The sequence below is a fragment of the Thermobia domestica genome, chromosome 5 (assembly GCF_964235325.1).
Source record: "Thermobia domestica chromosome 5, izTheDome1.hap1.1, whole genome shotgun sequence".
Taxonomy (NCBI): Eukaryota; Metazoa; Arthropoda; class Insecta; order Zygentoma; family Lepismatidae; genus Thermobia; species Thermobia domestica.
In genome coordinates, this window is record NC_137458.1 from 42,792,473 (window position 1) to 42,817,187 (window position 24,715).

Below are 24,715 nucleotides of genomic sequence, written 5' to 3' on the forward strand. Positions count from 1 at the left end.
GTGCCATTCCTTCTATTTTATCCACATCTTGTGAAATCTTGGTCAGTTTATTACACACTTCCAAACACTCATTGTACTTTTTGCAAACTGACGGCACTTTACAGTAGGAGAGATCGGTCTGCACAATAGTTAAAAACTGCTCCCAAAGCACTAAATTGTTTGGATACTGTCTCAATAATGAAGTATATTCACTCAATAAAGTATCAGGAGAGGTATTATCTAAAGACAAGAAGAATTTCTCTTTGAACAGTGGTAAAGCGTCAGGATTCAATTTAATAGCTTTGTCCAGTATGGCTATCTTCCTCTCCACTGACGCTTTCAGAGCTTTGGCCTCGTTAAACTTATAACCTCTTTGGTACTTAATGAACTTGTCTTGAAACCGAACGTATTCTAACCACAAGTTTACATTTGCTGGTTGTTCCGTCAATTGTTTGTTGTAATGAGCGGTTTGCTTAGTCATTTCATCATCAACATCCTTATTGGCCGCCAGTAGTTCCACATCCGTTTTCGTTTCCGTAAATCCTTCGCAAGGATCCATGACATCAGTGTAAATACTCGTCGTTCTATTTTCGTACACACTTAAGTCTGTAAAAGATTGCTCGCCTTCTGTTGGCTCTACATCGTCTAAAGACGTTGCTCCTACGTAATACCTCACTGCAACGTTCTTCTTGGATTTCTTCGACTTCTTTGCTTCCAAGCCCAAACCATAACGACTTGTGAAATACCTGTAAAAGTTTATTACAATATTATTATCCTTTAAAGGGAAAAACATATTCAAACATGAAACACATATCAACTGATAAATCCCATTAAGCTGAACGATATAATATGGATGAGTGTAAATCCTCATGCTTAATTTTTGACAAATAATACTTTTTTGTGCAGCTAAAAATATATATGTTATATGTAGACTTCGGATCGATATGCACTAAAAAACAACAAAATATGCATGCAAATATGCGCTAAAAATCACGAAAATATGCACTGAAAATACGCAAATATGCATTAAAAATTGTAAATATCCCTCAAGCAAAAGCTAAAGTTAAATGAGGAATTTTACTTAACTTGTAAAATGAGGAATCTTTAGAGAAAAATGTCGTATTACTTGAACTACATATACTTTGTGTATAACTTTGATGCATTCATGCTATAATACACAACTATGTAGTTTGCGATGTTTTGTGGCAAAAACGTTCATTTATCAGTCAAAACATGGAAAATGTTCCTTCCGTGTCACGGGTCGTTAAGAGACAGTATTTCAGAGAAGCAATGTTACTTGCCGTCCGTTTGATAAAGGGGCATGTTGAAGGCAGTTTTTACTTATTAAAAGCCTGTATTCTAAAAACTTTATGTTCTTGTTTAAAAGAAAATAAATCCACTTGAAACTATTTTTTGTATCCAATTATGTGTAAATCCTAGAATATTTTCTGCTAGTGTAACATTGTGCGTTTCAAAAGCAAGAATTCACAATGTATAATATTGATACTTTAAATGGAATAAAGTGATTTGAGCGACACATGGAGCATGGATGAGAAGTAGGTAAAGTTATCGAAAACATAGCAGAAGACAGTACGAAAATTATGTTTCGAGGGACCGAGGTGCGTATCAAAGCAACAAAAGCTTATGTTTAAATACTCTCATAAACTGCTTAAAGGAAAACTTGGGAACATATCTTCTTATCTCAGAATGTAATTGCTGTGACAAGTTTTAAATTTTGTAAAGGAAATATTTTAATTAATTGTAGAGCTCATTTTCAAAAAGGATATTCATTTCTTCCCGAAATACATTTTTCAACGATTTCTTTGGGATGAACTCTGTTGAGTATACAAAAAAGTGGGATCTGGGTTGTTTCATAGTTGTATAAACTCCTTTCCAAGACTTGAAACTGCTATGTAAATATGGGAGGGCCAAAAAATAGAGCGCTGCTGAAGGTTGAGTTTTTGCTGTCGGACAAAGTAGAAATGTCCTCTTCTGAAAGTAAACTTACTTTGAAAATAACACTAGTTTAGCATACACTTTGCAAAATATATTTCCTTCTTGAATTGTTAACATCTCTGAATTTCGATCCATTGTTTCAGAAGATAGCTTCTAGAAGATTTCTCCGGCCCATTTAATTATAGTGCAACACCTTGTCCGATTTTTGTCCACCCAAGAAAAAAATGCACCATTCAAATTAACAAAGGAGGACCATTTTAAAATCGTCCACTTCCATCACCTGTAGTGGAACATATTCAAATTCGAATTTTAACTGGCTCAAAATTTTTCCAACTTACGTCCATTTTTGGCCGCCCAAGAACAAATTTTGTACCATTCAGATAAACGAGGGAGGGTCATTTCAAAATTTGGCCACTTCGATCACTTGTAGTGCGACATCTTCAAATTTGAATTTTAACTGTTTCAGAATTTTGTCCAATTTACGTCCATTTTTGCCCACCCAGGAAAAAAATGTATCATTCAAATTAGCCATTTCCAAATTTGGGCACTTCGTTCAACTGTAGTGCGACATCTTCAAATATGAATTTTATCTAGCTCAAAATTTTATCCATTTTTTCCACACAAAAAAATTTGTACCATTGAAATTAACAAAGGAGGGCCATTTCAAAATTTCAGCCACTTCGATCATCTGTAGTGCATCTTGAAATTCGAATTTTAACTGGCTCAGAAGTTTGTCCAATTTTTGTCCATTTTTGTCCACTCAAGAACAAATTTTGTACCATTCAAATAAACGAAGGAGGATCATTTCAAAATTTGGCCACTTCCATCACCTGTAGTGCAACATCTCCAAATTGGAATTTTAACTGGCTCAGAATTTTGTCCAGTTTACGTCCATTTTTGTCCACCCAAGAACAAATTTTGTACTATTCAAATAAACGAGGGAGAGTCATTTCAAAATTTGGGTACTTCGCTCAACTGTAGTGCGACATATACAAATTTCAATTTTAACTGGCTCAGAATTTTGTCCAATTTTTGTCCATTTTTGTCCACCCAAGAAAATTGTTGTACCATTCACATTAACAAAGATGGGCCATTTCAAAATTTCAGCCACTTCGATCATATGTATTGCAACATCTTCAAATTCGAATTTTAACTGGCTCAGAAGTTTGTCCAATTTTTTCCATTTTTGTCTACCCAGAACAATTTTTTTTACCATTAAAATTAACAAAGGAGGGTCAGTTCAATATCGTCCACTTCGATTACCCATAGTGCGACATCTTCAAATTTGAATTTTTATTAGCTTAGAATTTTGTCCTTTTTTGTCCATCCAAGAAAAAATTTGTACCATTCAAATTAACAAAGGAGGGTCATTTCAAAATTTCAGCCACTTCGATCACCTGTAGTGCGACATCTTCAAATTCGAATTTTAACTGGCTCAGACGTTTGTCTTATTTTGTCCATTTTTGTCCACCCAAGAGCAAATTCTGTACCATTCAAATAAACAAGGGAAGGTCACTTCAAAGTTTGGCCACTTTGATCAGCTGTAGTGTGACATCTTCAAATTTGAATTTTAACTGGCTCAGAATTTTGTCCAGTTTACGTTCATTTTTGTTCACTGAAGAAAAATTTTGTACCATTCAAATATAAACGAGGAGGGCCACTTCAAAATTTCGGCCATTTCGATCTCCTGTTCTACGACATAATCAAATTTGAATTTTAACTACCTCAGAATTTTATCCATTTTTGGCCATCCAAGAAAAAGAATTGTACCATTCAAATAAACGAGAGAGGGCAATTTCAGAATTTTGGCCTCTTCGATCAGTCATAGTGCGACATCTTCAAATTCAAATTTTAACTAGCTGAGAATTATGTTCAATTTTTTGTACATTTTGTAATTCCATGAAAACAAAAATTGTACCATTTTAATAAACGAGGGAGAGTCATTTAAAATTTCGGCCACATCGATCACCTGTAGTGAGATGTTTTCAAACTCGAATTTTAACAAGCTTAAAATTTTGTTTAACTTTCGTGCATTCATGTGCCACCAAGAAACATTTTCTACCATTAAAATAAACGAGGAAGAGTCATTTCAAAATTTGGCCACTTCGATTAACTGTAGTTGCACATCTTGAAATTCTAATTGTAATTAGCTCAGAATTGTGTCCAATTTCCTTAGATTTTTGTACCATTAAAAATTGTGCCATTCAAATTAACAAAGGAGAGGCATTTCAAAATTTTGGCCACTTCGAGCACCAGTAGTGTGACATCTTTAAATTCGAGTTGTAACTCGCTTAGAATTTTCCTTACTTTCTGTAGATATTTGTACCACCAAAATAGTTGAAATTCGAATATGAAAATGTCTCACTACAGGTAATCCAAGTGGCAAAATTTTTAATGACTGTCTCTGGTTTTTTCAATGGTACATAATTTATTCTTAGTGGTACAAAAATGTTCAAAAATTGGACGAAATTCTGATCTAATTAAAATTCGAATTTGAAGATGTCGCACTACAGGTGATCGAAGTAGCCGAAATGTTAAATGGCTCTCCCTCGTTTATTTGAATAGTATAATTTTTTTTCCGTAGGTGGGTAAAAATGGACAAAAATTGGACAAAACAATGTAGTTAAAATTTAAGTTTGAAGATGTCGCACTACAGGTGATATATATATAAAAAAAACTTGAAATGACCCTCTTTGTTTATTTGAATGGTACAAATATTTTTCTTGGGTAGACAAAAATGAAAAAATTGGACAAATTGGACAGGTAATCCAAGTGGCAAAATTTTTAATGACTGTCTCTGGTTTTTTCAATGGTACATAATTTATTCTTAGTGGTACAAAAATGTTCAAAAATTGGACAAAATTCTGAGCTAATTAAAATTCGAATTTGAAGATGTCACGCTACAGGTGATCGAAGTGGCCAAATTTTGAAATGGCCTTCTCTCGTCTATTTGAATTGTATACATTTTTTTCTTGGTGGACAAAAGTTGTGAGCTATTTAAAATTCAAATTTGAATATGTTGCACTACAGGTGATCGAAGTAGAAAAAATTCTGAAATGGCTTTCTCGTTTATTTGAACGGTACAAAACTTTTTCTTGGGTAGAAAAAATGGACTAAAATAGGACAAAATTCTGAGCAAGTTAAAATTCGAACTTGCAGATATCTCCCTACAGATGATCAAAGTGACCGAAATTTTGGAATGGCCTTCCTTTGTTAATTTGAATAACTTAATTTTTCTTTCTTTGGTGGACAAAAATTGAACAAAATTCAGAGCTAGTTAAAATTGAAATTTGAAGATGTCGCACTACAATTAAATTGACCGATATTTTTCTTTTGGTATTCTTATTTGGTATTTGGCAAGACCACACAGTTTCAAATCCACACACACAACATTAGCAACTTTAACTTCCGAGATGGGTGACGTGGAAATTTTGTTGTAGGTGATTTGACAAAGTTATTTATAACTTCTTCCAAAGAGGTGACAGTCATGCATCATTGCCTGGTGGATGACGTTATCTTATTCTTATTATCGTTTGACATGACCTTGGAATATATCCTAAACCGACAACAACGAACCATTTAAAGATCTTAAGTCTATTTATATTAGAAAGTTTAAGTTCCATTTATGAGGAAAGTTGTTGGACGTTAAAAATTATCAATTTGGTCGTTCCTGTAAATATGCATTTATATGCAGTAACAACATAAATTTGCACTAACCTCCGAAATATGCAAATATATGCACCATAAAACTCTGCTATTTTACCCCAAAACACCTGAAACAAATTTCTGTTTAAAGAGCATATCAATATATCATTCGGAAAAAAACATGCAAATATGCAAAAATTCGAAGTCTAGTTATATGATAACTACGCCACTTATTACTGTGATTATGTTTTCAGTTTATTCATGAATAGAGACCGGATGTTTAGACATTAAAAACCTGGAAAATAGGCACGCAAATAGGCACTTAAAATTTAAAAAATAGGCACTAAATGTAACTCGAAATAATGAAGATAAATACTAAATACAATTAAGAAACATAGATTTAAGTAACAGACAATGTTCAAAGGATATAGACATATCTATTTGTTAATATCTTCTTTTACTGCATATATAAAAACGAAGCTTGATATGCATTCCACAGACATATATTATATATATATTAATGTACCACGTGTTTGTGTTTACAAACACCTAATAAACATATTGGCGTAGGAGACCCGTTCGGAACCCACGTTAATCAGTAGGTCCCCGTTAAACTCAACCTAATTGTATATATATATATATATAAACTATATATTTTCCAATGAACTCTTATTTTGAAGAAAAGGCAATGTTAGGCACTAAAGCAATTATTTAGGCAGTAAAGGTCGAAATAGGCAAAATAGGCAAAATAAAATTGGCTTAAATTGAAACTATAACCCCCCATATAAAATTTAAAACGTTATTTTTAATTATATCTTTCATATTAAAGAATAGGCATTTTGCCTAACATCCGGTCTCTATTCATGGAATTTTATTTGGGATGCACTGCGGGCGATTTTAGTAACCTAAACATAACCAAACTCTCTATTATATTTTTGATACTGAAGTTTTTATGACAAGAATTAAAACATAATAATTTTATGCGCAAATAAAAGGTACAATCTTCAATATGTAATTAGTTTAATGATTTTGATTGTTTGTTGTTATATAGCGTCTATGAAGTGTTTATGTGGTGTGATATGCATGGCAGTTTACAGATTTTAATTAAGAACATACCTGCTTATTTTTCATTGGTGTGACTATCTTCTAACTTGGTTACTTAGAGCACAATCTTAGCCCAAGTACTTGATTTTAGTAGAAGTTTACAGAGATGGTTGTTGTTTGATATTAACTGCTACTTTTTTGAGCTTTTACAGATACTGACGATGATGATTGGAATTTAAAGTTAAGATATAATTTTAGTTTCAGAGCGACTTAGATACAAAGTACGATGTAAAATTTAGCTACAAACCATACCATTTTGGAAATATTTATACTATTACTTTTGCTGAAATGTCCGTGGTTATGACAGAGACACGCACTAGAAAGACTGAGTTAGAAATTTGGGTTCATGTACAAACTGGAATTTAGTTAGACGATGGAAATTCATTAATGCAAGATTTACATAATGAGCAAGTTCATTATATAAGTTAAGCTGTCTTCAGCACATACCGGGAATTCACAGACGAGATTATATAATGATTTTTAATTTTGCAATAGATTATTTAACATGAAATTATGTGTAGTTCCTTTCTTGTTTGTTTATCTTCTTTTTGACAAACGATATTAAATTTGAAATTAAAGTACAACAAGAGTAAATTTATAATTGGCCGGTTTATATTAAGAACGAACTGATACTGAAAGATATCCTAATGAAGCTTTTCATTAGCTACTAGAAAGAGAGCAGCATACAGTATGGATAATGAGAAACAGCTCAAAATTTTGATTAACACATAAGCATTAATTCTTGTTTAACCTTAACATCGTTCAAAGAGAAAATACCGATAAATTAATAAATCACGTCGACCTGAACAAAATGAAATATTTGAACGTCAATTTTCATGCGCAGATTTGAAGAAAATCAAGAAAACGGAATTTTTATGGCGTTTTTATTTTTAAAGAGTACGCCATTCATTCCCAACCTGATGTCGTTGATAAGATTTTTATGCTGCTGCAATACATTATTTATTTACTATATATGAAACACACACTGATAAAACGCAAGTTGTATGTACTGTACCTCCTAACAATGATGTGCGTACTACTTGTAATGTTTTCTGTGAGCGGTACCAGGTTCGATTTCCGATGAAGACACTTGGTCGGAAAGGCGTCACAGCTTTTTTTCCGGGTTAGCCATCTTGAGTGATATTTTCCTGGATTTTTGTCATTCACACCAGACAAATGCCGGGATTGTACCTAATATAATGGTCCCAGGCCACTTCCTTCCCTCCCCATTCCTTTCTTCCTCCCCAATAACCCGGGCAGTGTTATCACCGAGCATGGCCATAGATGCCGAAAGCCCAAAAATATACTTTCTAATCCTAATCTTGCAATGTTTTCATAAATAAATATTATGAATAGCTGTCGATTACCCTCCCTCTTGCTCCTTCCATTGCTATTTCTTTGCTCAATAATACTCGATCTTTCTCAGAGTTAAAGTTGTATTAAACACTTCTTCTTCTTCTTTTACAAAATAATAATAATAATAATAATAATAATAATAATAATAATAATAATAGAAGAAGAAGAAGGGGAAGAAATTGTAGACAAAAATATATTAAGAACACTTATCGGCCAGGACTTATATATTTGTTTGAAAGGAAGTCCGCCAGGTTCTGTAATAAAGAAGCCATTTCGCCACTCCCTTTGGTTATACTGAAGAAAGAACCATGTAAAATCTGCATTCAAGTCCGGAGACTTGAATGGAGATTTTACATTCTGGAATTCAAATAAGGTTACAAAGCGAGAATGTAAATTGTTTACTTGCTGACACTCGATGTCATAATGACACAGTGTTCCATCATGTGTGTTCATGTGTATAGCAAAGTAAGTAATGGATTTTCCACACATCACAAAATAGCATTTTAAACTCCACAGTTTCATATTAAAAAATGTATAAACATATTATAAAATTAGAATTTTTAGTTTGTAAGAAAATATACGAAATTGAATATTTAAACATAAAAATAACTATAATACAGTATTCATTCACTCCTTGTAGATTATTTCTTATTAAAACAGCCTAAGAAAAATAGAAGATAAGGGTTAGATTTTATATTTCTGAGGTTTAGACATCTACGGCCTTTTCAGGCCCATCACGTATGAGATGATATCATACTAAGGGAAATGGGAAAGGAAGAAAGTGACCTGGGACCACTGTTAGGTACTGTCCCGGCATTTGCCTGTGTGAATTACAACTCAGGCAAAACTTCAATCAGGATGGCCGGCCTGAAAAAGCTTTTTACATCTTTTCGACCGAGTATCCCCACCGGGAATTGAACACGGGACCAATCGCACCAACAGCAAAAGCGTTAGTGATTACGCTACGAGGAGACACAGAATAAAAGAAATATTCTTACTATGTACTTACCGTGGTACTGAGGCTCCTACATAGCAAGAAACAGATAGGTTGCTTCTATCTTCCTTTTTGTCTTCTACAAACAGTGGCTTTTCAGTCGATTTAGAGGAGGATGACTGCACAATCTGAGGCCTGCAATTAAAATAATGGAAAGGAGTTCAACTTAGTGCTTACCTTTCTTTTAAACTTTAACTTTTACATTGCACTAAAATTAAGTGAAATCATACGTTTTACGTCTCATAGTAATGCCCGTAGATGGGAAGTTTGATTCGATTTGATTTTTAGTTTATCGTCCCGTTTAGTAGCAAGGCTATATGAGACGTGGACCTATAGCTTAACGTGGGATCCGAACCACGTGAAATCTCGCCACTAATAGAAGCCGGGTCTCCCACGCCAAAGGTGCGTACGCTAACCGCTTAGCCACGAGGGCATAGATGGAAAGAGGATCATAATAAATACGCATGATGACGGAACAATTAATGGAATGAGAAAACCAAGAAAACCCGCGCAATGATGTCCATAATGCAAAATTAGATGAGTTGGCAAATGATAGCAGATAATCCACTAACTTAGGAAGATGATTCTAATATACAAGGGATCAAATGGATTATGGACGCACAGAAAAACATTCTTCGTTGACAGCTGGAGAAGTAGTAATATTCTCAAATATGCGCTGGAGTTTTTTTAAACAGTTAACTGAAAATTAACAATAGTTCCAGCTCCGTAAGTATATATATTTTCTTGATATTTCACATGAAACAGTACCCAAATAGCAAAAAAGCAAAAGCTATGTAACATGTGTGTGAATATAATGTTACATATATTTATTTCACTTTTATATAAACCAGGTGTTGAAGCAATAGCGACCACGAAATCAGCCGTTTTGTAGAGGACTGCTAAAGAAGCAAAATGTGTTTAACACATATAAGGCGGAAAATGTGTCCTAAAATTACAAGCTGCCGAAAACGACGGAAAATAAACTTTAAAAGCTACGCAGCCCGAGAGCTATGGTACCTATCATAATCGGTCCAAGGATTAACTAGGAGCTAGTATATGCTCTATCTAAAACCTAATGTTTCAAAATCTTGTGTTAATGACGCGAAGAATTGTATAAAGGAAGTTGGGAGGGACGGGGAGATATTTTTTTAATAATTAAGCGTAAGTGGCAATAAAGATATAGATGAAACTTAAAAATAATTTCATTTTTCTGTTAGTAATCGAAAATAACTAAAATCACTTTCTCCTTCATCTTAAATTGCATCCTACACATGAGACTCACATACGGTTTCAGATTTCACTGATCCTTTTATCAATGTATATTTTACAGTTACACTGCACACTAAAACATGGTTATACGTTCTGTTGTATGAAGCCGAGTGCCCTCTGCTTCATCTGCATATCGAAAGGCAGATGAGTGCACATTTCTTTATTAAAATGGTAATTTGTGAATAAATTAATTGCTTTTTAATTAGCTTTCACTTGCATATTATGTAATAATTATGATACTATTGGGTAAACACGGAGCGCAATACGGTAGTATTAATATACTTTTGATATTTATTGTTAATCATGTATGTACATTTTTTCTAGGTTTATGAATCTCATTAGGTATTCGCGTGCATCTCATTAACGGGAAGTAGGATGTATATAACTACATGCATCAGTGTATTTACATATTCTGCATATAAGAATATAAGAAGAAATCATATTATATCTAGTTACTTCGTATATCGAAGTCTTGAGTTTCACGATGCAGAGAGAGCTAGAACAGAGATTTTTTTTCTTGGCGACAGCTTTCTGAGCTGAAAGTCTGTTGGAAATGGTTGACTACTGTGAGGGAGAAGAAAAGCCTAGGTGAACATGGAAGGACAGAATAGTATAGGAAGTATGCTGGAAACTTCCTCTGTATAGAATCCTTAGGTGGTAACATTGCTTGAGCGACGCACTCTATGCTTTGTGTAAAAAGTCATAAAATTTTTAGCATCGATATAATGTTTTTCCAATTTCTATACGTGTGCTTTTCACACCTTTTAAAAGAATGTCGCACCTCTCGAGCTCGTAGCATCATCCAAGCGGTGACAGTTATCGTCAGCCGACGGACCTTTTCTACTTTTCCCGGAATGCACTGCGTGTTTGAAATTTTGTATTTTATTTTGATTATTTTCATGTGTAATTTACTAATACTATCGTATTACGCTCACAAGTTCTTGGAAAGTCCGCTAAAATTCATGATTTGATTTGTCATCGTGTTTCCCTACGTCCAAGACATTTAGATCTTGTGTGCATTTTCAAAATTTGCTAATATCAACAGATGTTTCCCTCTCTCTCTTTCTTGGCAAGATGGCAGCCAGAATTAGCAGACGCGTATAGGGATGCCATGGAAAAAAGATTCCCTACGCGGAAAATACTGTGTGTCAACTGAATATCTATGTATAATTATGTTCTATGTATATTACTATATCGTTATGTTTGTATAGTCATGTGTTTCTATTCTGTATATAGTTATTATGAACGAAAGAAGTGTTGTTTACATAGTTGCTGTCATGGACAATTGTTTTGGCCAGGAACTTTTGAAACTGTCGCTTGGTGCAGTGGTGGCAGCACATGTCACGTGTGGTTTGTTCTGTGCAGTGCAGTTTGGCGGTCCTGAGCGTTGTTGGCTGGACAGACCACCCACGTTTTAGCCTCCGGCTATCAAACTTCCTGTTGCTGTTTCTTGGAAGAGCGAGTCGCTGTATTTCCAGGAAACGACCAAAGTATGAAGGAAAAGTGTGACATTGTGATTTTCAGTTGCTGTTAGACCCGGGACGGTGAAACACGTTCGGCTCCCAGGAAGTCCTGTTGATACATGTATATGATATTACATGTACCGTGAATCGGGTGTGAAAGTCATATTTACCAAGTGATTGTTCATACACACAAGTTATCATGTGGGAGATATTTTAGAAGTGAAGAAAGAAACTGTGCGACAAGCGTTATAATTCTCAAACACTTCGTTATTTGGCGGTGTATTGTCATATTTTTTTTTTATCGTTCGCCAGAAACTTCGGCTATAATGGCCATGTACTTACTAGACTCAGACGTATAACACAGTTAAGCTAGTTTTCAAGTAGTGCTTTGCCACTACAGTTTGATCACGACGTAAAATGATCTAGTAGTTTTACAAACAGGTCTCACTAGATTTCTATTGGCCTGTCCCAGTTAAATGACAGAGCCCTCCTGAACTTTTACGAAGGAGACCAACAACTTCATGATTACTTTGTGCTGTTAAGTACGTTAGAGCGGGGCTTGACTAGCTATGACGTCATCCCATTATTTTACTTCATCAACTTCCAGGAACTGTGTGCGATTGTCATGAACATGATAACATCATGAACTATTAGCATCCTGCGAGTGTTATCTTCCTATAAACATTTCAACGTACCTTCAAGTGTGAACAGAGACTCCCAAAGAAGTGGACTTTATTTCGTCACATCCCCGGAAATGGAACTGTGCGACACAATTCTGATTTGATTTAAAATTGTTATATATATATTTTTTTTTATTTACTTCCTCTACTCCTCACTTCATTGAAGAACAGTAAGAGACTATAAACTCTTTTCAAGGAGGAGAAATATTTTGCTTGATTTATTCGTGTAAATTTGTGGAGGTCAGTGAGATCTCCAGTGTCTAATGTTTATTTTATATAAGTTTATCCAAGTTGAGTGGTTAATACCAAGTGCAATATATATTATCAATTTCAGTGTGTTAGTGGTGCACCAATGAAAGTATTTATCGTTTCAAATATCAGTAAGAAAGTGTTTTGTCGTTAAATGAAATCAGTGTGGGTTCCTGTGACATAACCTCAGTTACCAGTCAGTCTGGGAAATAAATCTTATCAACTACACGTAGCGAGAGGGTTTCTGTTTTCCTGTTGTGGTGAGTACCCTATTTCTAATTCTGATGTTTTCTTTTCAGGATGGAGAGTTAAGGAAACATTAACTCCTTTAACTCCAGTATTTCTGACCACCTTCCTGAATGGGGCCCAGGAAGGCTTCGCCCCAGAGAACAAAAATACCCAGCTATGAGTGTGAAGGGTAAATAAACAGGCTGCTACCTGTTCATTTGAAATTGTTTTTTTTTCTTTCATTAACCTTATTAAATTACTATACCCTTTACAAGTAGCTGCTGAGACCATAGCTGTGGTAACAAAATCCCTGAGATATTTAATAATTGAAACCCTGAGATGTTATTTTGTTTACATAAGTTTTCTCATGCTCATGAAGGTAATAAGAGTGGTAGTGGCGGCTCCAACAGGAGATCGCTTAACTCCTAATAGGGATTTGCATAATTTGAGAGCATTAATTAGTAATTTTCATTTATATTTAAATGCATTTAATAATTCCCTCGTCACTCCACCACCTTTTCACTAAGAAGCTGTCTATTAGCATAAGGCACTTCACACTGTCCTTCCGCAAAAACCCATGCATTAACATAAAACATTTGTAAACAGGAAGAAAGTTCAATTCACACTTTGTGAACATTATTTTGATTAAGGACGTAAACATCGAATCCCAGAGAAAGTAGTTATAAGCTAGCTATGCAGAATACAAAAACGCTTAATAAAAGCTGTTTTCTTGAACAGAAACGTCGCTTGTTTTCAGTTGTTTTGTAACCGATCCTCTAAAAGAGGACAAGTATCAGAGCAATGTGTTTCCTTATAAATTAACCCAATAGTATCCACAATCATTATTAGTGACAATATGTTCATATTTATCGCAACTTCTGAAGAGAATAATTATTAATGCATGCTTATATTTCAGAGTTTAATTTTCCCTCAATATTTCGGCTTGCGCTGTAACCTTGTACACAAACAGTTTTGACTGTAAGCCGGGTATTACTATGATTTGATTTTTATTAAATTCCTTGTCCTGTAAAAGAAAAATTGGTCTCAAGTATTTTAAAAAAGCACTAGATTATATCAATAATAACCTTATATTTTAGGGTGAATTAATGTGAAGTGATATTGAATTTATACAAACGGTTCTCGGGAAATAGTTCTTAATTCTATGACAGTGATTGGATGGTATATATCTCATAGTTACTAATTGACATAAGCTAGTGCTTGTCAAAATATTTGGGGCAAATCCTTTTCTTTTACAAGACAAGGAAATGAACTTTAATAAAATCAAACTATAGTAATATCTGGCCTATATTCAAGAGGATTCAAATACATAACTACAGTGCTAGCCGAAATATTGAGAAAAATTACACTCTGAAGATAGAGGACAGGACAGTGGTATAAGGAAAACTCTTTAATTTCAGGAAAAAATGATCTGCTTTCATATTTGAAACACTTTACGAGATAAGTAATTCACAAAGTGTGGATTTAACTAACATTTTTTTATATTGAAATATGGGTTTTACGGGTAGACAAAACCTATAACCGTATTTTAGAACAGTGTAGCTATAAAAGATACACAAAGGGACCAGAGAAGTCCTGAACCGTATGTTGTGATTCTCATTGGTTGGTTGGGCAGGGGTTTACCGCCCCCTTTCACCACTCAGATTATGTGAGAAGTTTATATACAGCTTAACGTGAGATCCGAACCATATGAGCTTCTGTCGCGAATCAAACCCTACTCTCACGCACCAGAGTTGCGTACGGTAGCCATACAACCACGAGAGAGCTCTCGCACATACATTATCTTCAGCGCTCTTGCACAAGTACTTCATAATGTACGTGCAGCACAAGAATGAAATTACAATTAGAAAAGTCTAAGACGATCAAGTGGTAGAATCTCTCGATTGCCAGACAACACAGACAAGCGAAAAACTGCGATTCAATCTCGATTTTTCTGGTTAATTACACGATTAACTGCAGTTTATGGTTCTTTCTTAGCACCAGGACTAGGAGACGAGACCCTACAGTTAAATCAGAGATACGACCGACATGAACTCTTACCAAAGAACAAACTTATGACTATATTACACAAAGTAGCAGTAATAACCAATCGGCTGGTCGGGAGTCCTTATGTGGGTTGGGTTATAAACACCAGAAGAAAGGATAATATTATCACTTACTCATCTTCCAGTAGTTCATTATGCCTCTTGTGTTTGGACTTTTTTCTCTTTTTCTTCTTCTTCTTCCTCTTTTTTTCCTCCTTCTTCCTATGAGAATCCTCTTCAACCTGACTATCATCTTCCGAAGACAAACTCTCAGTTTCCTGCCTAGATAACTCTTCAGCTGCTTGCCTTGCCCTAACATCAAAACTTTCGTTTGCCAGCCATGACAAAGAATCTGAAACTTCATTTAAAAACACACCCACATAAATGTTAGTAATATAGGCCATTTTAATAATATTATAAAGTTTATAATACTCACTATGAACTAAGATGTGTGTGTACTTCAGGACATACTGTAAAACGCGATTAATTTCAGGAGATATTTTTAATAAAGTTACTCTCATTATAGCTTAATATTACTAAATGAACTGTTTAAGATGCATATTTAGTAACGAAATTCTGACGTTGAACTCCACTTAAGCACCCGTATTATTAATTCATTCGTTGACGTTCCGATGACTGCCATCATCATCAGTACGTGATAATTAAGGAATATTTATATTGATTCCTGGACTCATGTAATGCTGAATTTTCAGTTTAGTTTAACAGTAGCAATATTAATAACGAAGTTAATAGTATTGAGCGCAAATGTCGTTAAAAACGAAGTTTTTTTTTTTAAATAATAATAATACCAGACTGAAAATTAAGTATTATGTGAGTCCACGAATCAGTGTAAATATTCCTTAATTATTACGTCTTGCTGTTGATGACAAGCAGGCATCGAAACGTCAACGAATGAATTAATAATAAGGGTGCAGGTTGAGTTCAAGAATACTATTTCCTTAATATTATTGGCTAATAGCAACCTTCTTCCATCGCTCTTATAAAACACTAACAAAAGAGCCGTCTTTTAGACCATGAAGAATTACAAACCAAATGAAATGGTGGAAATTCAGTTCATTTGCTCCAAAGCCTTATTTCTAGCTTTCTTGTCATTCAAATAAAAATAAATAAATAAATAAATAAATCAGGCTTCTGTGGTTACTGATTTATCATAAGCAACTTAAAAGGGGTCAAAATTATTAAGAAAATGTGAGCAAAGAAAGAATCAAATCATACTGCATTAGAACAAAACTCCCAACGTTACTTTGGATATGGCAAACTCTCTATTCAGAAATGGGACCTCAAAGGCTTTAAACTGTATAAGTAAATTAACTTTTCAAGTTATGGTCAGAATCTATAAGTTGAGATTTGCCTACGCTAAAGAAAAAACTAAAGAAAACAAACAAGAAAACACCGGAAGTGAAGTAAATTTTTTTCAAATTTTAAATATTGTATGAAAATAGTTGCATCTAAGATCGTTTAATTTATGTATAACTCTTATCTCCAAGTTTTGACGTAGTGTGTATAGGTCAGACACGTCCAACTCCCGGTTCTTGACTCACTTTTTTCACAGTTTCAACGATCAACTGTCGTCTGTATCAGCGTGATAGAAAGAAACCATGCTGCTTAACCAATCACATGATGATGCTATCTCCAATTTACGCACACCAGACAAAATATGTTTATCTTTAATGCCAGTTGTTGTTATAATAAAAGTGTAACTAATTCCATCTTTAGTAAAACACATTAGAAATTAAAATATATTAAAGACGTTTCGTGAATATGGTCCCGGGTTCGATTCCCGGTGGGACAGCACACAAAAAAAAAAATGATTTCACGATCATTCACTTTCATTAATCACTAGCTGAACCTGCGCTCTCTACACGGCGCATCATTCACATATGAACACGAATTTCCTTGTCATTCCCCAAACAACATCTGTACATGTCCCTTTACAAACACAAGTGAAAAACGTCTTGATAAAAATCGGCAAGGGGTATCATAAAAGGGAGACTTTTTTCCTATTATTTTTTTAATATTTCGCACTGTTTGCAAGATTTAAGCCTACTTCCGGTTGGAGTTTCTAATTCATGTATGATCAGTGTTTTCTTTCTTCCTGCATGCAGTATGTAATAAGCAAATACATTACATACATAATTAATTATAACGTCAGTGATATATGGTGTTCATTGGGCAAAACACTCCAAACAATAAAGATTTATCTTAGACTTAACAACAAATGGTTATCCTTCGTCTTTCACTATCATTTGGCCATGAAACAAACGCTGGAGAGATATACTAACCCCCTATGCAAACGTGTGGTGTTGGAATGTATAACCCGTACGATATGATGCTTTACTTTTTAAAATTTTAATACTTCCAGTGTACTATTAAAAATGTGAAAGAAATAACGGCCATTTTCTTAAAATATTCAATTAGAACTGAATCTATAAAATAGATTGGAAAGATAGGGAAAATATACTGCCATCTATTGGTTAACAGCATTCCTTTAAACTCGCCTGTAATTTGGAAAGTTATACAGACAAAATTTATTACTCTGCATTAGAAGATGAATGTATGTACACTCATGTCCGAAATTATTGTCGCATGTCTATAAATATGTTGTTGTACGAATATAATTTGATAATGATTTTGCAGGGTACTTTTAATACTGATACTATGTGTATAATCGGCAAAGACATGTATGTGGCAAATTTCATGTCAAAAGGGCAGTAAATAAGAACAATAAAATAAAATAAAGCTTTCTTGTCCATTTAATAAAATTTTGTTTTACTCATTCTAATTTTCGTATTTATAATTCTTTTCCTATGAAAATTACCATAAATATACATTTCCCGATTATACACATAATATCAGTATTAAAAGTACCCTGCGAAATCATTATCAAATTATATTCTTACAAGAAGACAGTTATAGATTGCGACAATCATTTTGGACATGAGTGTACGTACTATGAATTAGTACAACTAATAGAATTTGAGTACGCTTTTTATAATAATAATAATAATAATAATAATAATAATAATAATAATAATAATAATAATAATAATAAGTGGCCGTCAATTACATTCAGAACCAGTGGAAAATACTAGAAGATCGATCCATGTGTAGACGCCCAAAGTCTGAATGCACATTATTTTGCGCTTACATACACTTTATACATTTGTTAATTTAATGAACAAATCCTGCTTTCTAATCGGCCGCCCTAGCTCGCACTAACATGACTTAATAAACCTGTACAAAATTAAACCAAAATTGTGTAAACGAATAGGCCTACATAAACTGCTGATCTATTTTCGAGTGTATTCAAGTGTACTCACAGTTTTAAAATAGGTAACCAGCTTGTATAGTTACAAATATTGTTTTTCTTGTGTACCTTGACAACTGACCTAATCGAAAACAAGAACAATCTTGCCTTGTACTTCGAATTCTTGTGACTTACATATACGGTTTCAGTGGTGCCTGACACTTTCTTTGGTGGCGATGTCTACTAAACTTTATTTTGTACTCTTGGAATGCACTTCTAAGTAATTTGTAACACTATGTTTTAAAAAATGGAGTCCAGTTTGCAACGTAAAGATACGAATTTTAGCAAAATTACTTTGTCCTGCAATTAATCATAATATTTGTTAATGGATGTTATAGGACATATAATTCAAATAAGAATAGTATTGCTATGTACTTCCAATTTTGAAATACGTATCCTGTAACAGGCCATAGAAGTTTCGATGCAACGTAACAACGAAGGTGGAAAATAATAGAAGTAAAATGATTCAATATATATTTGAATAAAAGGACCAAAAAAAAAAAAAAATTCCAAAGGCCTAAAAATATTTATTTTCCAGAGATATTCAGGAAAGGACACTAGTTATTAACGAGAATCTGCCGCAGTGATGCCAAAACATTAGTGTGCCGTGGATATACTAAACAAAGGAGACTGTGCCTGACCAAAAAGAGTCCGAGAACCACTGGGATGTCCGATTTAGTCCTTAAATCTCATGGCCTATCCTACAGCATTTATCATAACTAATCGAAGTTTACCCAAGGTACGCTAATGGAAGTTAGGTAATCCATACTACAGTCAACAAAGCTAACATAATTAACGACTTGAACAGTGATAAAAATAAAAAAATAAAAAATACGGCTGTTTAAGGAGCGGACTGTGTAGTATTGTAGTAACGTCGGAGATCCGAGGTCGATTTGCGCTCGTCCTTTATTTTACTCTTTGAGTATACCATAGCCAAAGGCTGAGCCCCGGTGCCTCACTAGTAGAGCGCTCAGATATGGCTCATGAGGTCCATGGTTCGGTCCCAACTTCCGCCAAGTAAATGTTGCAGAGAATAAACAACGCATGCGTGAGTTTTATCACTTTCCTCTCACTTTCGTGATTCCACCAAATTATCACCCATCTCATCATAACCTCTCCTTTAGCATCGGTATATAATTGCGGGGCGTTAAAACAAAACAAAACAAACAAAAAAAAAAAACTTCGCTTATCGAATAGATTTGTTAATGCTTAGAATACATTTATTCTTCTAAACACAATATTTACATGAATTTAGAAGCGTGGAAAACGTGAAATTGGACTGTCGAAGCCCACATCGTTAAAGTCGCTGGTCAACTACTTAGACGACATGGAGTGCACCACAACTCGTTACTCGAAGCAGACTACACACCATGATAATTAGCGCACCTTCATGATACGCCGGTGATCGATTTCCAATCCAATTCCACATTTTTTACTCTCGAATTTCCCACCCTGAGAGTACAAGCACCGGTTGATAGGTTGAGGGTAAGATAGCACCGGTTGTTTATTTTATAGATCGTAATATGACATTTATGGTCACCGCTATAAATATGCTCTCTCTCTGTGATAAGATCCTACAGCTTGAGTGTGGAATAGTCTTAAAATTAGTGCAAAAGAAAGGATTCAATTAGAATCAGTTACTTATATCTATCTATCTATCTATCTATATCTATATATATATCTATATCTATCTATATCTATCTATATATATATATATCTGTATAAGAAAAATGTAAATTTCCGTGAAAGGCAGAAAATACATGAGAGAGAGACGAAAAGTATAGTGACATCTATATGTAAGTAGTAAGATCATATGACGTTTGAATTACTTTAAAGTTGGTGTAAATGGACAAGTTTTGCCAATAGATGTCACTATACTCTTCGTATCTTTTTTACCTTTCACGGAAATTTATATTTTCTCATACAAATTTCAACCTAGATACTTCACATTTTTAGAGAAGTAACTTCCGTAAGAAGTAGGAAGATCGAAGGCAACAATCAGTGGCGATTTTTCATTTAGAATTTTCTTCATTGTTGAAACAGTTCCATTGTTAAAAGTCTGGCTATTCATTTCAACCACCAAACCAATTCAACAATGAAGAAGACTCTAAATAAAAAATCGGCACGGATTCTTGCATTCCATAGGTTATGAAGTTCCTTCTCTAAAAATTTGAAGGCTCTAGGTTGCAACTTGTAAGAGAAATTGTGAATTTTCGTGAAAAAAAAAGATATACGAAGACTGTAGTGGCATCTATCGGCAAAACTCGTTCCTTTAAACCAACCTTAATAAATCTCATCTAATATGGGAAAAATAATTCTTACGTTGCATCTTGGACGTGAGAATCATTAACATACGATTTTTCCCAACTTCTCTGGTCCCTTTATCATTGTATCGTTTATCGATAAACTGTTCACTAAATCATGGTTGTAGAGTATATTCATCCGTATAAGGTTTTATATTGAAGCAATGGCTTTTCTACGGATGGGCATAAATTATAACTGTTTCAGTGGACAGTTTAGCGATAGAAGATGCCTGATTAGCGACCAGAGAAGTTGTTAAATCGTATGTTGTGATTCTAATGTTTAGGATAGTTCTTCCCGCTTGGTCTAGTGGTTAGCACGTGTGCCCTTGACACACGTGACTGGGGCCAAAAAAAAAAAATTCATAGTCGCTTACATTCATTAATCTTCCGTTTCATCTACGCTAAGCAGCATAACAATGGGATGTTAAAATAAAAAATTCCATTTCATATTTCACCTGCCCAGGATGTAAGGCAAGAATTATTTTTTCCAATATTAAATTTGCATCAAGCACCTTCCAGAAGTAAATCTACTTTAAACTGTTCCGAAAGTATACACACAGTTTTGTAACAAATTGATTAAATAAGATAACAATCTACAACATCTTAATACTGCAGAGAACTAAATGTTCCTATTTTCTCAATTTTATAAGTCTCTGTTACGATTCCGATAAAAGTATACTAGCATGAAATTATATACAACCAATGTGACCATTATGCATTGATTGATATATCACAGCCATATATTATGTATATATATATATATATATATATATATAGATATATATATATATATATATATATACAAACACACACACACACATACACAAAAAAAGTTCTGTGCACCGGACCCCAGGAATTAATTCGGTGTATTTTGTTACACAGAATTCAACTTTCGAAACTCCAGGACGATTTGACTGTCATTTTTATTTTTAACTAGCAGCGTTCACCCCGCTTCGCTGCGGTCACCCCGGAACGCAATAAACTTTGTTACTTAGATAATTTTTACTTTTTCGCTTTCAAGTGATATGATAAAAACCATAGAAGATTACAGTAAATGTTAACATTATATCGCCTGTCATTTATGTTAACCCGCCCCGCTTCGCTGCGGTCACCCCGGAACGCAATAAACTTTGTTACTTAGATAATTTTTACTTTTTCGCTTTCAAGTGATATGATAAAAACCATAGTAGATTGCAGTAAATGTTAACATTATATCGCCTGTCATTTATGTTAACCCGCCGAGTGACACGGTCATGCGGGTTGCATATAAATACGTTTATTTTTACCTATGATGAACTAACAAAGGATTTGTACGTTATGGACACTTGAATGGTCAATTATCTCAAGACACTGGTAATTAAAAATTAAAGTGATATGATAAAAACCATCTAGGGTCCAAATCCTAATAACCCCCCAAAAATGAAAGAAATTGGTTCAGCCGTATTAGCGTGATGAGGGAACAAAGGATTTGTGCGTTCTCTTTTATATATAAGATTGGTGAAAAATTTGAGCGGACAAACATTTTTCGCTCATAAAACAAAATTGACACGGTTACTCGTCCTAGGGTTTCGAAATATTGATTCTGTGTAACAAAATACACCGAATTCATTCCTGGGGTCTGGCACACAGAACTTTTTTATTTTATTTTATTTATTTATTTGTTTATTTATTTGTTTATTTATTTATTTGTGTGTGTGTGTGTGTGTGTGTGGCTGCGTAATCAATACTACGAAAGGAAAAAAAAAGTAGAACAATAGGAACCCACGTAATTGTAAAACATACAGGTGACATATGATATCATAAGGAAAGATTATTGAAGGAATAATCAACTTACGCGAATAACATATCTCTAAGATAAGTAAGACTAAATGAATATACAAGTATAATATGGAAGTGTATGAAACGATCTTTCTTACGAAAAGCAATATTTAGTGTTTTACTCCTTTACCTTCAAATCTTTTTGGCTTCTAGTTTGAAGGTAGAACATATTAAATTAAAAAATACAAAGAGTACCATCATACGAAAGTTTATAAATAGAAGGGTGCAATGATAGAGAAACTTCCTACAGAAGTTGGCGCAATTTTCGTGCTTGTTTTTGTTTAGGCGTATACCCAGTGACGCTAACGTGTCTACTTCCCATGGAAGATACCCTCGAACCACTGGCTTCGTTCTACTCTGAACTGGAATGCAGACTTTTCTTGGAATGAGCAACTAGCACAGGTTGCTGAATAGTTCTAGCACTTTTCGTTTTATGGCATATTAGCTTGTACATATAAATCTGACCTAAGTCTGTGCACAATTTATATGTACCATCGTAGACAAAGGTGAAAGTATATTATTACTATTACTATTAGTATTATTATTATTTGGGGTCAATTTTACAATGTAAATACTGTACTTACAGCTATATTATGGCCTCCTACAGTTAATATGTACAGAGGAATGTAGGATTACCTGTAAAATATGGTTGTTTATGATAGTAAGATCTTGTAATGATGTCCTGCGTGGACCCCAATTCTCAATCTACATAAATACAAGGATAATTATGGCTTAATAGTACTCATTAAGAATAGTCCATCATAAAAATGGGAATTTTACGGTCAAAATGAGTGAGTAAACATGAAAGACCATTGTGTAGGATATTAAATTCCACTTGAGGAGGGATTTTTTACAATGTAGGAAACTAGTATATTATGTTTACAAATGCAATGTTAAATTGTGAAACCATTACAAGGTGTATACTATGATGAAAATGTATAAATGCATATCAGAGATGACTTTACATTATTAATTTCCACTGGTTGAGTATTTCTGCATGATGTACGAAAAGTACTACATTTTATGTGTACATGTATAGAGTTACGGCCTATGTTTAGCAGAAGGGGTCCAGATCTTTTCTCTAAATAAATGTTACTATTTTGGTAATTTCTGTTCACATTCGGTTAGTTTAGGGTAGGGTTGGTTAGTTTAAGTTAGGTTAGGCTAGTTTAGGTTACGTTAGGTTAGTTTAGTTTATGTTATATTAGTGTAGGAGTCCCACATAATTTTCCAAAAAATGATAGAATTTCGCTTATTTCTACTAATATTAGGCTAGTTTAGGTTAGTTCAGGTTAGCTTACGTTAATTTATATTAGGTTAGGTTAGATTTGGTTACGATATGTTACGTCTAAGTACTTGCATCACTCATTTCTCCTGTAAATTTTGTGTTTTTTACGTGCTTCTGGACCCCTTGTACTAAACATACTCCAGAGTTACAAGTGAGGAACCAAGTTCCCTAACCTGTGATTTTATGCAATACCATTTTTTTTTTCTTGCACTATCTTCGTTTTTGCGCATACCTTCCGTCGCTGACATACCTGCTCTCTGTGGATGCAATCGCGCGAGCCCCCCTGCCCTGATTCTGTTAGACAGCATTTAATAACATCTAGCACAAGCTAGTTTGTGCTTTTCACAGTCATTTTTACGGCATACATTCGAACGTATAATTATGTCCGTAATATCCTCGAAAAGTGAATTTGCATCACGAATGCAATTTCTACCTTAAGAAATCATCTAGGACACTGCGAGTGTATTTCGTGATGAAATAACTACATATAATACAATAGCACGTAGTCATTTCCAGTGCATATCAATTTGCACGCATATTTTCATTCGGGATGCGCTGCGGAAACAACAGTCCACAACGACTTAGGGGATTATCTAAGCCACATAAAGTGAAAGAAAAATGCTTTTTCATTTTGACGGACTATTCTACATCAGCACCCAACTGAATAACAGAGTGTCATCCCAGCATTCACCTCGTGCAATTACGAATGGATTCCAAGAAATAAAATTACGTGCGCCTTACTGCAAAGTAATGCCGCATATACAAACAGGAGTTCAAAATACATAAACATACATACATTCATGTGCAAAATTCGTGCAATATACATCCACCAAAACTAAGTACCTGGAATTCCTTGTGATGTATCAGTAACATTTATCTCTTCTGAAGCATTAGAATAAGCCGGAAACAGAGACATTTTGCAAAATCTCTAAAAATTTGCCAATAACATAAGAGGCAATTATTAAATTTTCCGAATGTTTATATAAAAACAATACACCGTCACCGTCAGTTCT

The 24,715-nt window shown here is 34.2% G+C and overlaps 1 protein-coding gene across 1 annotated transcript in view; it reads right to left on the reverse strand.

The window, feature by feature from the left end:
- LOC145685892 (nuclear exosome regulator NRDE2) overlaps positions 1-24,715 on the reverse strand; it is a 72,728-nt gene extending 48,013 nt beyond the window's left edge. Inside the window, exons 1-4 of the mRNA XM_081758632.1 lie at positions 24,546-24,715; positions 15,101-15,323; positions 9,050-9,169; positions 1-725 (exon numbers count right to left, since the gene is read on the reverse strand). The exon at positions 1-725 is cut by the window's left edge and continues 2 nt beyond it. Of these exons, the coding sequence (XP_081614758.1) occupies positions 1-725; positions 9,050-9,169; positions 15,101-15,323; positions 24,546-24,618 (1,141 nt within the window). The 5' untranslated portion in view covers positions 24,619-24,715. The remainder of the gene's footprint in view (positions 726-9,049; positions 9,170-15,100; positions 15,324-24,545) is intronic.